General features: G+C 63.1%; 1 protein-coding gene across 3 annotated transcripts; it reads left to right on the plus strand.

The window, feature by feature from the left end:
• Positions 1 to 482: 482 nt before the first annotated feature.
• ZBTB7A (zinc finger and BTB domain containing 7A) lies at positions 483 to 12,598 on the plus strand. 3 transcript variants are annotated; one of them, XM_042891170.1, is made up of 3 exons: positions 483 to 531; positions 8,929 to 10,136; positions 11,999 to 12,598. In XM_042891170.1, exons 2-3 carry the CDS (start codon positions 8,944 to 8,946, stop codon positions 12,444 to 12,446), a joined length of 1,641 nt encoding a protein of 546 aa, XP_042747104.1. In that variant the 5' UTR covers positions 483 to 531; positions 8,929 to 8,943; the 3' UTR covers positions 12,447 to 12,598. The 3 variants fall into 3 exon arrangements, with proteins under 3 accessions (XP_042747104.1, XP_042747105.1, XP_042747103.1); XM_042891171.1 differs by lacking the exon at positions 483 to 531 and adding an exon at positions 7,065 to 7,190; XM_042891169.1 differs by lacking the exon at positions 483 to 531 and having other exon boundaries at positions 8,323 to 10,136.
• Positions 12,599 to 12,604: the final 6 nt, after the last annotated feature.

Consider the following 12,604-nt stretch of genomic DNA (forward strand, 5'->3'; position numbering starts at 1 on the left):
AATGGTGGACCCCCGATAACGTGCCGGGGGGGGGGGGCCCCCCCGGGCGCACGTGCCGTTGATCCGCGTCCCCCCCCCCCCCTCCCCCCTTTCCCTCCCCCCCGCCTCGTGGGGACCTCCCCTTCCCGCGTGAGGGGGGAGGACGGAGGGGACGCGGGGACGGGACGGATGGGGGGAGAAAGGCGGCGCGGGGTGACGGGCGGGGGGCGGCTGACGGGGACACGCGGCCACACGCGCAGAACGGGGCGGGCGGTGAGGGAACGGCCCCCCCCCACGCGGGGAGGGGAAGAGGGAAGGGGGGGTGTGGGGGGTCCCCGCCCTCAACGCGGGGGCGGCGCGGGGGGCGGCGGGGCGGGCGCGGCCCCTTTAAGAGCGGGGCGGCCCCGGCCGGAGCAGGAAGGAGCCGCATACGGGGCCTCGGCGAGCAGCTCCCGCGGGGCGGCCACAGCCTGCTCCGCCCGCACGGCTCGGCCCGGCCCGGCCCGGCTCGGCGCAGCCCCCTCCGCTCCTCGGACAGCGCGGCACGGCCCGGTCCGGGGGGGTGCGGGGGGGGGGGGGGGTGGGGGGTGCGCGGCGCGGGGGCTCCTGGGAGTCGTAGTCTTCGCCGCCCCGCCGGGCCGCAGGTGCAGGGGGCGCTCGGACTACAGCTCCCGGCGTGCGCCGCACGCGCGGCGAGTGGGAGGCGCGGTGATGGGCGGCGGGTGGAGCCAATCGGGACGCGCCCTCCGCCCCTCGCGCCCCGCCCCACGCCGCCGCCCGGGGCCAATGGCGGGCGCGCGGGGTGCGGGGTGGCGGAGGGCAGCGCGGCGCGGCCCGGGCGGGCGGTGGGGGCTGAGCTGAGCGGGGCCGCGCTTCCTCCTCTCCGCAAACCCCCCCGCTCCGCACCCTCAGGCCCGGCCCAGCGGCGGGGCGGGGGCTCGGGGTGAAGCCGGGCCGCGCTCGAAGCCTCTCGGCTCGGAAGAGGCCGCGGGTGGAGGCCGTAGGGCCGGGGCCTCGCCTCGCCGCCCCCCCTCCCCGCCCCCCCCCCACCCCACCGCCCGCCCTCCTCCCGGCCTCCATTGGCGCGGCGCAGCCCGGGGAAGGGGTGGGGTCGTGGCGCCCGGCCAAGGCTCCCTGTGGGCCCCGCCGGCCGCGGTGGGAGGGAGGCGGAGGGGAGGGACGGGGGGGCGGTGGGGGCCGCAGGGTGGGGTCCCTCGGGGCCGCCGTGCCGCCCGCCTCCCCGCCGGCTTCCCCCGCTCCGATCCCCGCGCACCCCAAGGTCGCCGCGGCCCGCCGGGGGGGTTTGGCCGTTAGGCCGCGCCGGCCGGCTTCGGTTTCCTGGGGTTTTTCCATTCGGGTGCCGTCCCCTCCTTCCGCCTCCCTCCGGCGCCCACCTCCCTGCGTTCTGCCCTCGGTTCGTGCGGGGCTGCGGGCCGCCGGCCCGGCTGTGTGCGGGGCTGCGTCTGTGACACCGAGCCGCTGCCGAGGCCTCGATGCTCTGAGCCACCGCCGGGCCTCGAGGCCGAGCCCGGAGCTCCATCACCCTCGTTTAAGGCCGAAGGCTACCGCTGCCTTGTGTGGAAGGCAGTCCCGGGCTGGGGGTGCCGGTGGGGCTGCCCGTGCTTTGGATGGAGGAGCTGCTGGGAGAGGCGGCCGGTGCCGGCCGGGCTGCACGGATCTCCCGTCGCTGCCCTCCTTCACGTGCTCAGCCTGCGGTCACTGATGCGGTCCTGCTTCCCACGGGGCACGGCTCAGCTCCTCGCAGTTCAGCTTTGCTGCTGCTCTCAGTTGGCTGCTCTTTGCTTTTCATCATCCTGGCTCTCCGGACCGCAGCTCGTGATGCAAGTGCTTTAGAGACATCTGTACAGGAGGCCTCGGCCCGGAAGGATTTACGGCAGCTGGGAGGTCGTCCCAGCGTTGCAGAAAGGTTGCTGGTGTCGCTTTTGTTGTTACTTCGTTAAAGGAAATGTTGTTGTTTCTCGTGGTCCTGATGGAGAACTGCACTGTCCGGGCAACCGAGGCGGTTTCTCAGGCAGAGGGATGGGCTGGCCTGAGAATTGTGAAGCTTGCTGGAGATAATGCCTTTCAACCACTCTTCCAAAGCAATAAAGTGAGAGAAATGGAGCGGTTCATTAAACAGGAGCCGTTCTCGTTTAATATTCATTGTGGCCCCTGTTCTGGCTTGTCCTGGGGAGGGAGGCAGCGAGGAGGAGCCCAAACGTGGCTGAGATGGTGGGATTTTTCCACCAAGCCTTCAGTGTGTCAGCAGTTCGGGGGGGGTTTGTGGGGCGAGGGCTGAACCCGGCGGTGAATGAAAGTTGCTCTTCGTTGCCCGCTGCTCTGCTGACTCTCATCCCGCCTTTAATTTAATGGTGTTCTTGTCTTTCTGCTCTCCTCGCTGTGTTCTGGCCCTGGGAATGGTGGTCTGTGGCCACACAGGGAATGGGTGCCTGAGTTTCCTCACCTGTGCATGAGACAGAGCCGAAATGCTCAGAGCTGTGGCTTTATCTTGATTAAAACTGACACTCGAGGGCTCTTTCCCAGTCTCAGGATGCTGCGTTTAGTGAAAGAGAAGACTTCTGTGACAATTAGACACCTACTTGTTATCTGGCTTAGCCAAAGCAATAACCAGCCGCTCTGAACTCCGCTCTCCACCAGCCGTAACCTCAAGTGGAAGGGACCGGTTTCAATGTGTAATTAAAACCCTTTTGATGAACTCAATTCAAGGAGAGGTAGCGAGTCGCTGTCTGGGCTGCTCTCCCCGTGCCCCTCTCCGCTTGGGAGCAGGGTTGGTTTATGGCTCCGTTCCATACCTGGGAACGATGGGGACGTGGGGCAGAAGGAAATGGGGTCAGCCGTGCTGCTGCTGGAGCACACGGGGTGTTTGGCTGCTGCTCCTCCAGCTCTGGAGCCGTATCATCTTCCCTCTGTGCGTCGTTTCAGTTTCCCTGCCTGGCTCTCGGGGCAGAGCCTGCGTGCAGCTCTCATGGCACGGCCGCTGTGGGTGCTGGAGGCGACCCTGAGCTGCGGCTCTGTGCTGCGTGAGGGGCTCCGAAAGCCTTTGGTGGGCCATGGGGAGGCCGCTGGCTGCGTGTGGAAGGGAGATGGGTGTCCTCACTCGACGCGACAAGGCGTGAGAAACTGGACACGGGCGCGAGCTGCCCTGCGCTGCGGGTGGGAGCCAAGGGCGCGTTGGTGAGATGCACTGCAGATCCCCGGGCACAGCGGCTTCGCTTTGAGGCCCTGCCCCTTAAAAATGCACCATGCGGTGCTGGGGGGCGCAGCCCTCTGCCAGTGGGTTCGCTCACAGCAGCGCCCATAGCAGAACTGCTCCTGCTGTGGGCTCAGGGCACAGCTCCCCGCTGCCAAGCAGTTGGGATGTTCACCTGCTGCCCCCCTGGCGCCACCTGAAGCCCTTTCCACCTTCACCCCCCAGCGCTGCACTCCACACATCCTGCTGCCAAACTCGAGCTGTGCACTGAGGAGCGCTCCTTATTTCCCCCCTACAGATTTCCCATTGGCAAACTGCAAAGCATCGAGTCCATCTCCGGGCTGTTTTGTGCCCTGCTTGGTTTGTTTGCTCAATGCGTCCCCAGCACAGAGCTGGGCCGGTGCCGAGCGTGGGCTTGTAGCTACAGGTCATGGCTCCAGCAGCCTCGTGCCCCAACAAGCAGCCGTGTGTGCATGGTACCAGCACGGCGTTCCTCCCTCCGAACCCACGCTGCCCTCTCGTGTGCTGAGGGAAGGAGCACAGCGCCATGAAACACACTGGAGCAGGCTGCCCAAGGAGGCTGTGGATGCCCCAGCCCTGCAGGCATTTGAGGCCAGGCTGGATGTGGCTCTGGGCAGCCTGGGCTGCTGGTTGGTGACCTGCACACAGCAGGGGGGTTAAAACTTGGGGATCTTGGAGGTCCTTTTCAACCCAGGCCTTCCTGTGGTTCTGTGGCAGGGGCTGGGACTGTGAGCATTGCAGCACTGCAGAGGTGCTGTGTTCCTTTGCATGCCTCGTCCCTCAGCAGGGCTTAATGCTGGCGGATGTTTCAGTTCTTTTTTTCGGGGCTGAAGTATTGCCCATGTGTTCCCCAGCACCCCCAGCTTGGTGGGGCTCCTGAGCTCACAGAGCAACCTTCCCCTCCCCGTGTTGCCCAGCACTTCCAGGAGCCGCTGCTTCTTTGGGCAGCACTGAAACCAACTCCGCTTTCGTGTTTTATTTTTTCCCCTCTTTGAACACCCGATGCTGTCAGGTCCTCCTCAGCAGCGGGGCTGAGGATCTCTCGAAACCCCCCTGTGGTTTTGCAGGGAGCTGACGTGTTGCTGGATGGCAGCAGCAGAGCTCTGTGGGAGAAAACCCATCGTGTGGGCACGCTCAGCTTTGGCTTTTAGAGAACTGGGCTCGGCAGCACAGCAAGCAGCTTGCATTAATGCGGGCTGCACGGCCTTCCTGACCCTGTAAGCTGTGCTCTGGTGTTTTCAGGCAATGGAGGGCAGCGTGTGTGGGCTGCAGCAGGGAGGACCAGAGCCGTCTGTGTGCCCACAGGGCCGCAGCCTTGGTGGTGGGGCTGGGGGTGGTGGGTGGGTGTGGGCTCAGGGCAGGAGCTGTGGTTACGTGGGGCTCCAGAGCTGCTCTGGCGGATGCTGTGTCCCATATCAGTGCAGCATTACAGCAGTGCAGGTGATGGAGGCTTTCAGCACGGAATCCCAGAAGCGTGGCGTGGTTTGGGTTGGAAGAAGGAGCCTTAAAGCCCACTCCGTCCCAATGCTGGGTGCTGTGACCACCCCTCGAACCCATTCCTACAGTGGCTTCAGTGGAGGCACATTCCTACTGGATTAAATACGGTCTCTGATGACAAAGGAGAAAATTGGCAAGGAGGTCTGGGTGGAGCAACCAGTTGAAGCTAACCTTGCAACATAGGAGAAGCGTTAACATGGCCTCGTTGTGGCTGTCAGTGGTGCAAATGGCCGCGTGCTGTGCGAATGGGGCCTGGTGTGGTGTGGGGCTGGTCGGAGCCCCATAAGCCTGGTGGGACCCAGTGATGGGCAGCAGCCCCCACTGTGTCCTTGGTGCTGTGGGAAGGGGCACCTGCTGCTCCCTGTGCAGTGCCAGCACCTCACCGCCCTCCGAGCGAAGGGTTCCCCGGTGACATCAGCCCCAAATCTCCTCTTGTTTGGGATCCTAAGAGGTGCTGAGTGATTTTCCCCTGCTGAAGCACCAGGCTGTGCCACGGTGGCTCTGTGCTGCTGTGACTTTTCCTGTTCTGGTTCTGCTGCTGTCGTGCTGTGGGTTGGGCTGGAGGTGCTGAGTGGGACGGCGTGGCCCCGTCCTCACAGGCGCTCACCCTTCCCATGCTCATGTGACAGAAGAACCCTCCTCAGTCCCATCCCTTCTGGGGATCACATGGCAAGCGCTTTGATCCTGGAGTTTGGGGGAGAGCAGGAAGCCTTTTTCTTCTGTGGCAGCATCCCTTATGGCCTCCTGGAGGACTCCCAGCCTGAGACGTGGCCGTGGCAGCGCCCAGCTCCAAGCACAGCGCATCGCATCCATCTCCCACTGCTCCTTCTGGCACTGCTGGTTTGGAGCCGATCCCCGTGCCCTGCTCCGTGCAGGCTGACGACGTGGGGTTCTGCTGCTCTTCTCCCCGCGGTGAGAGCTGGGAGTGTCGAGTTGTACGACGATTATACACGGCTCTGTTGGGTTTGCCTGAGGTGCAGGGGTTGCTGAATCACACCCCAAACCTGTCTGTCCGGGAGTGGCGAGGCACTGCGTGTGTCACCTGCACGGCTCACTGCTGGTGGTCGCACACCCACAGCACCCAAACAAGGTGCGCTGTTGGGGTTTCTGCATCCCCAGGGGTCGATGCAGCTCCTCCAGGCCCACTTAATGCTCTGCCGAAGGTATCGGCCCTCTGAGCGAGCACAGGATGCAGCCGCTCTCAGCTAGGAAATGGCTGACAGGGGTGGCTGCCCCTGTGCTCAGCCCACGGGGAGCAGCTCCCAGCATCGCACGGGGAGTCCTTCCAACAGGAATGAGAACGGCTGGGAAGGTTCTCCCTATGCTCACTGAGGCTCTGAGTTCCATCCTTTTTGCTCAGCACGAGGTCGTGGGCTGCAGCTCCGTGCCGAGGGATCCGTGGGGTTCGGGGGCAGTTCCCCGTGCAGGTGTGGAGCAGGGCTGTGCTGGGGCTTCCCCTGCAGGCAGGAGGGAGAGGCAAACCTCCCCGGCAGGTTGGACCTGGCAGCAGTGAGGGCAGTCCCGGCTGCTTTGCCTGCCTGGTGCGAGTTTGAGCCGTGGAAATGGAGGCGGTTGTCGCTGTAGCTGGGCGGTGGGGCGCAGCAGCTGGCTTGGTTTTGATATCGGGGCAGGGGGTGTTGGAGCAGGGTGACCCCAAAGCTCTGCTCTGGGTGGACCTGCTGGAAGGGGTGCCGTGAAAGGGCTGAGGGGAGGCTGGTTGGCTTTGTGCTGCTGTGTGATTTGGGAGCTGATGGAACCCACCGTCACCGTGTTCGGCTCCTGAGACCATCTGTCCATTAAAAGTGCGGTGATGAGACCCCGTGGAGAGCCAGGGTGCTGGGGAATGAGGGCAGCTGCCTTTGGAAGGGGCCGGGGGGGGCAGGGGGTGTCTGGCAGCAGCACACAGGGGCAGATTGTCTGTGCAGAGCCCTGTGTGGGACGCTGCTCTGATCTCTGCACATCAATGGCTGCGTGATCTCGGTCTGTCACGCGTCTCTTCCTGTGCTCTGCCCCAGACGTGCTGCCCGGGTGGGATAGAAGGGATTTCTTGTTGCAGGACTGAAATAGGGGCATTGAGTCGGGGGGGGGAGTAAGAGGGCAAAAAAGCATCAGCACCCTTTTGCATGATAACCACACGTTTGTTCCTGTCCGAGCGCAGGGTCTTCGCCTCAGAGCACGCATCTGCTTGGCAGGTCCACATAATTTGGATAGTTTGGCTCTAAACCGCCGACAGCGCATTCCTGCTCGGGAGCAGCAGAATTTTAATGGCACCGTGGAGGAGCTGCAGCAGCCTTCACCCCCCCGGCGGGCACAGCCCTGCTCTGTGCCCACCCCCCCTTCCCAAGCTCTGTGCTGGAGGCTGCGGGGTGCTCTGCCTGCAGGTCTGCCCTCGTGGCTGTGAGGAGGAGAGGGCAGCCGGGGTGATGGCTCCCGGAGTGTGCATGGAGAGACAAGGGCTCGCATTGTGTGACCCATAATAGGGGTGAGCTGTTCATAGGGGGGGAAAAATGCTCATTGGTGGTGAGGGAGAGGGTGATATTTGGGCCTTGGGCAGCAAACCGCTGCCTCTTTTTATTTTGTTCTTTAATAGCAACATTATTGTAGTAATCCTCTCCTGGCACACAGCAGCACTTGGAGGATGCTGCGATCTGTGGCACGGCGTTGTGCCCCACGTGGGTGCACGGCGGCTGCAGGCCTGTTGTTCTGCCAGCGTGTTGGGCTCTGGGTGCAGCGCAGCCCCATCCTTGGGTCACATCCCTGCTGGGGAGCTTGGAGGAGAGCTCTGGCATTGCTGCACAGCACCTCTGCGCAACGGCCGTATTTCAGGCTGGCAGTTCCCCATTGGGTTGCATGGGAGGGCGCAGCGCTGGCAGCCGAAGTGCGGCCGCTTTGGGGTGAAATGTGGCACCAGAGACACGCAGTCTGGGACAGCAGCGCTCTGTGTGGGGCCGAGGGGGAGGAAGGAGCTGCCTGGAGGTGGAGGGCAGAGGCTGGAGCTCCCCGCCGTGGTTCTGGTCTTGCCCATGGGGCGCTTGTTGGTCACTGCTCCATCACCTCTCCGTGTGTCACCCAATGCTGTCGGACACTGAGCACCGCCTCACTGTGTGCCTCGTGCCCAGCACTGCCTTCAGCTGTGGTGGATTTTGGTTGTGGAAAGGCAGAAGGTCTCACGTCATGTCACACATCCTCGGGTCAGCGTCCCCAGAAAGGAGCAGGGTGGAGTTTATAGTGCTGCCGGGGGAGGGGGGGGGCTCCAGCCGGGCTGGCTGCATTGCCCCCTCCCCATCTCAGCCATCGCATCGCTCCGGCCGCAGGCGGGCACACAAAGGCTGTGTTGTGTGAGCAGAATGAGCAGCGATTTCCCCTGCCAGCCCTGGGCGGTCGCGTGACCCCACAGCCATTCCCACACCGTCTGCCCGCTCCTCCCAGCCCCCTGCCCAGCACGGGGGGTCACCTCCCCAGCACAGCCCCCTGCCCTGCTCCCCTTGTGTCCCCACAGCTGGCCGCTGCCACCCCGAAGCCCAAATTCTCCTTGGAGGTGGAGGGACCCCTCTGAAGCCTGCGGTCTGGAGGGGAAGGGGTACAGAAGCGCTAGGGGCTCCCATTGCAGCTCAGAGCCCTGGTGGCTGAGGTTTGGGGTTCCACCTGGACGCCCCGTAGCTCTGGGGTCGGGGCACCTCTCCCCAAAGTGCCCTCAGCCCCTGGGTGGCTGTTCCCCCTCCAAGCCGACGTCTCTCCTTCTGGATAACCCTCAGATCGCAGGCTGTGAGTTCGAATCCCACTGCAGAAGCTCCTTTCTCCTTCGGATCAGTAAAGTTCTTTAAAAACCACCTTGGTGAGGAGCTTCTCAGGAATCCCGCAGTGTGTGTGTTGGGAAGGGGGCTGGGGAGCAGCGCTGCACCCAGTTTACAGAGCCAGAGGGTGCTAGATGTTGGGTCGGCAGGGTTGGCTCCTGCTGTTGGGCTGCGACGTGCCTCACCTTGGGGTGGTGGAGAGCATCCCTTGGGGAGCAGTGTGCTGCTGGGCGTGCTGTGGGTTCTTCAGCCGGTGGAGGGGTTGGGTGCTGTATGGTGGGCACGGTTTAATGGGGAAACGGTGGTGGTTGGACTGAATGAGCATGGATGAATGACCGCATTGTTGATGATGATCCTACAAACGGAGCGGATCCGTTTCTTCGGTGTTGGAGCACCTGTGAGTCATTGCCTTTCTTCTCTCCGCAGCCTTTCGCATCCACGATGGCGGGCGGCGTGGACGGCCCCATAGGGATCCCATTCCCCGATCACAGCAGCGACATCCTCAGCAGTCTGAACGAGCAGCGAAACAACGGGCTGTTGTGCGACGTGGTCATCTTGGTGGAAGGCCAGGAGTTCCCCACCCACCGCTCCGTCCTGGCGGCCTGCAGCCAGTACTTTAAGAAGCTCTTCACCTCAGGGTTAGTGGTGGACCAGCAAAACGTGTATGAGATTGACTTTGTGAGCGCCGACGCCTTGTCGGCTCTGCTGGAGTTCGCCTACACCGCGACCCTTACCGTCAGCACTTCCAACGTCAACGACATCCTCAACGCCGCCAAACTGCTGGAGATCCCGGCGGTGAGGGATGTTTGCACGGATCTCCTGGACAGGAAGATTCTGGCCAAAAATGACCAGATGGATATAGTAGATCAAATTGATCAAAGGAACCATCTCAGAGCAAAAGAGTACCTGGAGTTCTTCCAGAGCAACCCCGTCAACGGCCACCAAGGCAGCTTTCCGTGGACCAACCCGGAGTTGAGAGACCTTCAGAGACTCAACTTCCGAGGCCAAGAGGACGAGGAGGAGCCGGACTGCAACGGCTTGGACTTCTATTCGCAAGCCTCCCTCAACGAAAGACCAAAGGCGAATGACTGTGATCCCGACAGCAACTCGGCCATGTGGCTGGACAGAGAGGAGGAGGAGGCAGCGGCCGCCCCTGGCTCCTTGTTCTCACCTTCTCAGAACGGACATTACAGCGGCCGAAGCCTGGGCACGCCAGGAGAAGAGGAGGTGGCTCCTGGGGCCGCCCTGGACCAGCAGGATGCCGGTGACTCCCCCAGCTTCGTCCCCACCGGAGCGGAGACGGAGGATGATGGCAGGGATGTGGACGGGTTGGCTGCCAGCGTGCTGCAGCAGGTGATCAGCTCGGTGGGGAGGCAGCAGCTCGGGGAGGACGAGCGGAAGGACGACGACGGAGTCGTGGATTATTACTTGAAATACTTTGGCAGTTCGAACGAGAGCGACGTGTATCCGTCCTGGTCCCAAAAGGTGGAGAAGAAGATCAGGGCAAAAGCATTCCAAAAGTGCCCCATCTGTGCTAAAGTGATCCAGGGGGCTGGCAAGCTGCCGCGCCACATCCGCACCCACACCGGCGAGAAGCCCTACGAGTGCAACATCTGCAACGTGCGCTTCACCAGGTAAGGGTGAGCGGTGCGTGCCGTGATGCCATGCTTGCGTCCCAGCAGGAAGGCGTTCAGAGGCGTCTCCATCTCGCGATGGAAACTTCGGTGGCCTCGCCGGGTGCGTGGGGATGAGTTTGTGCCCACCTGGCTCCAAACAAACCCCACAGCTCCTCGGGCACCGCTTCCAGCCCGCAACCAACCTGCTGTGGGATCGCTGGGTCGTGGGCTGTGGTTGGGGTTCCTCCGGGTCGCCCTGGCCTTCCAGCACGTCCTCTTTCCACTCCTCACGTCCTCCATCGCCGGCCGAGGGCGGGGGTTCCGCGCCGTGCCAGGAGATGCGTGGGCTGCAGAAGGAGCAGCCAAATGGCCCAGCCTGCTCTGCTCTGCTCTGCTCTGCTCTGCTCTGCTCGCTGCTCACCTCCTCAACGCCCGGGCAGGACTGAGCTGCTTCCCAGCAGTGTGGGCCGTTCCCAGCCCCGCAGACATCGCGGGCCGAAGCGGGTGACTGCAGGACGCGGGGCTGCTCTCTGAGCCTTCCACCTGCCATCCTTGTCCCCTCTGCACCCTGAGAGCCATGTGGGGCCGCACCCGGGCGGCCGGGGACCCACGTTTGATAGCTGAGGAATGCAGATAATGCTGGGGCGGGATGCCAGCCCTGCAGCACGGCTCACTGCCCTGCCAACCACCACCGCCCTGCCCACGGCGGGGGGGCCGGGGGCTGCCTGCACTTTGTGTGCCCGCACCCAGGTTCCGGCTGCCACACCTGAGCAGTTCAAGGTCCTCGCGTTCCCCCCCTCCTCCCCACCCCCCGGGTTGTGGCCTCATGGAAGTGCCACAGAGCACAGGCTGGCACAGGGGGGGCTGTGCCATGGGGCGGGTTGGGGTTCGTTTGGTGGCGGAGGGGTTTGAGGAGCCGATGGCATCGCTGCTGCAATTCGGTGTGCTGCCTTCACCCCTCTGCCTTTATCCCGCTGCCCTCACCTCCATCACCCTTCTACCTTCCCCCTACTACCTTCCCCATCGTGTCTTTACCCTTCCACCGCCCTCCCTGCTGCCCACCAACTCGCAGGAGGCATTGGTTCATTGCAAGCAGAGATGCGGGTGGAAGCTGTGCCTTCACCCCAGCCTGAACGTGGCCATAACGCATCGGGGCCCTGCTGGTTTCAAGCTAAAATACGCCCTCCTGCGCTGCCCCCAGCTTGTGGGAGGCTGCGTTTGGCCACATAGAGCCCCAGTGGGCGCAGTCTGAGGCAGCCAAGCCTGAACATCTGGATTTCCCTTCCAGTGTTGCTCTTCTCCCTCTCCATTCATCCTTCTCTGTCACACTGCCTGCTGCAAAACCCCCCCTGCCCTTCATGGCCCAGGGCTGCACTGGGAGCAGTGAGCCCTGGCGTGGGGCAGAGGTGCAGGGATGGGGGGGATGGAGCTGTGCCCGCTGGGTGGGGAGGGATCTCAAACAGCTTTGTGCTGATTTTTGCTTGCTTTGCTTCCTGGTTCCTCTGTGCCCGGATGGGGAGGAGCCGCTCTGCTGATCTTTCAGGAAGGGTTTGATCAGAATTCAACTCGGAAAACCGCGTTGTTTGCTCTCAGCCTGGCCCAACTTCCCAGCTCCCTTTGGGAGCCTCATTAGGACCGGCTGCATCCTCGAGGTTTCCATCCTTCCCTCCGTGCCAGGACGCCTCCTGGCCCTGCAGAGCCCTCCGGCTCAGGGGGGGCTTCATGCCGACCCCCGCTTTGCTGCGCTGGCACTGCGCCGCTCGCTGCCCGCTTTCCTCTGGGAAGAAGCCAAGTCCTGGCCCCGTGATGGTGAGGATGAGGATGAGGAGGAAGGCCGTCCCCATCCCGCTGACCGCCCCGTGTCCTTTCTCTCCACGCAGGCAGGACAAGCTGAAGGTCCACATGCGGAAACACACGGGGGAGAAGCCCTACTTGTGCCAGCAGTGCGGAGCCGCGTTCGCTCACAACTACGACTTGAAGAACCACATGCGCGTGCACACCGGCCTGCGGCCCTACCAGTGCGACAGCTGCTTCAAGACTTTCGTCCGCTCTGACCACTTGCACAGGCACCTTAAAAAGGATGGCTGCAACGGCATCCCGTCCCGGAGGGGCCGACGGCCGCGGGTGAGAGATGCCGGGGGGCTGCCCACCCCTACGGGGAACCCCGAGGATGGAGGATTTCAAGGAGGTGGGGAGAGTCAGGAATCAGAGGACACCGTGCAGGGGAACGGCCAAGAGCAGCACTTTGAGGATAGTTCGACTACCGAAGCGTCGGGATTGAATGTAGCAGGAGGGTCGGCCGAGGGCAGCGCGCCAGGACTCTCCTAAACCAAAAAAAAACAAAACAAAAACAAAACAAAACCAAACCCAACCAACCGACAAACCACCACAAACAACAACAAGAGAGGTGTCACAAAATCTAGTTAGTACTTTTTCCTCCGATTTTCTCTTTCGAGGTGTTTCTTCTCCGTCTCCCCTCCCGTCCC

Source organism: Lagopus leucura, unplaced genomic scaffold, assembly GCF_019238085.1.
Source record: "Lagopus leucura isolate 7727_CA_CO unplaced genomic scaffold, USGS_WTPT01 145-4_obj-0_obj, whole genome shotgun sequence".
Classification (NCBI taxonomy): Eukaryota; Metazoa; Chordata; class Aves; order Galliformes; family Phasianidae; genus Lagopus; species Lagopus leucura.

Bases quoted from the DNA above. Each gene is read 5' to 3' on its own strand.
- ZBTB7A (XM_042891169.1), top strand. From the start codon at position 8,830: ATGAATGACCGCATTGTTGATGATGATCCTACAAACGGAGCGGATCCG. The intron at 10,137-11,998 runs GTAAGGGTGAGC...CTCTCCACGCAG, and splicing joins TGCAACGTGCGCTTCACCAG to GCAGGACAAGCTGAAGGTCC.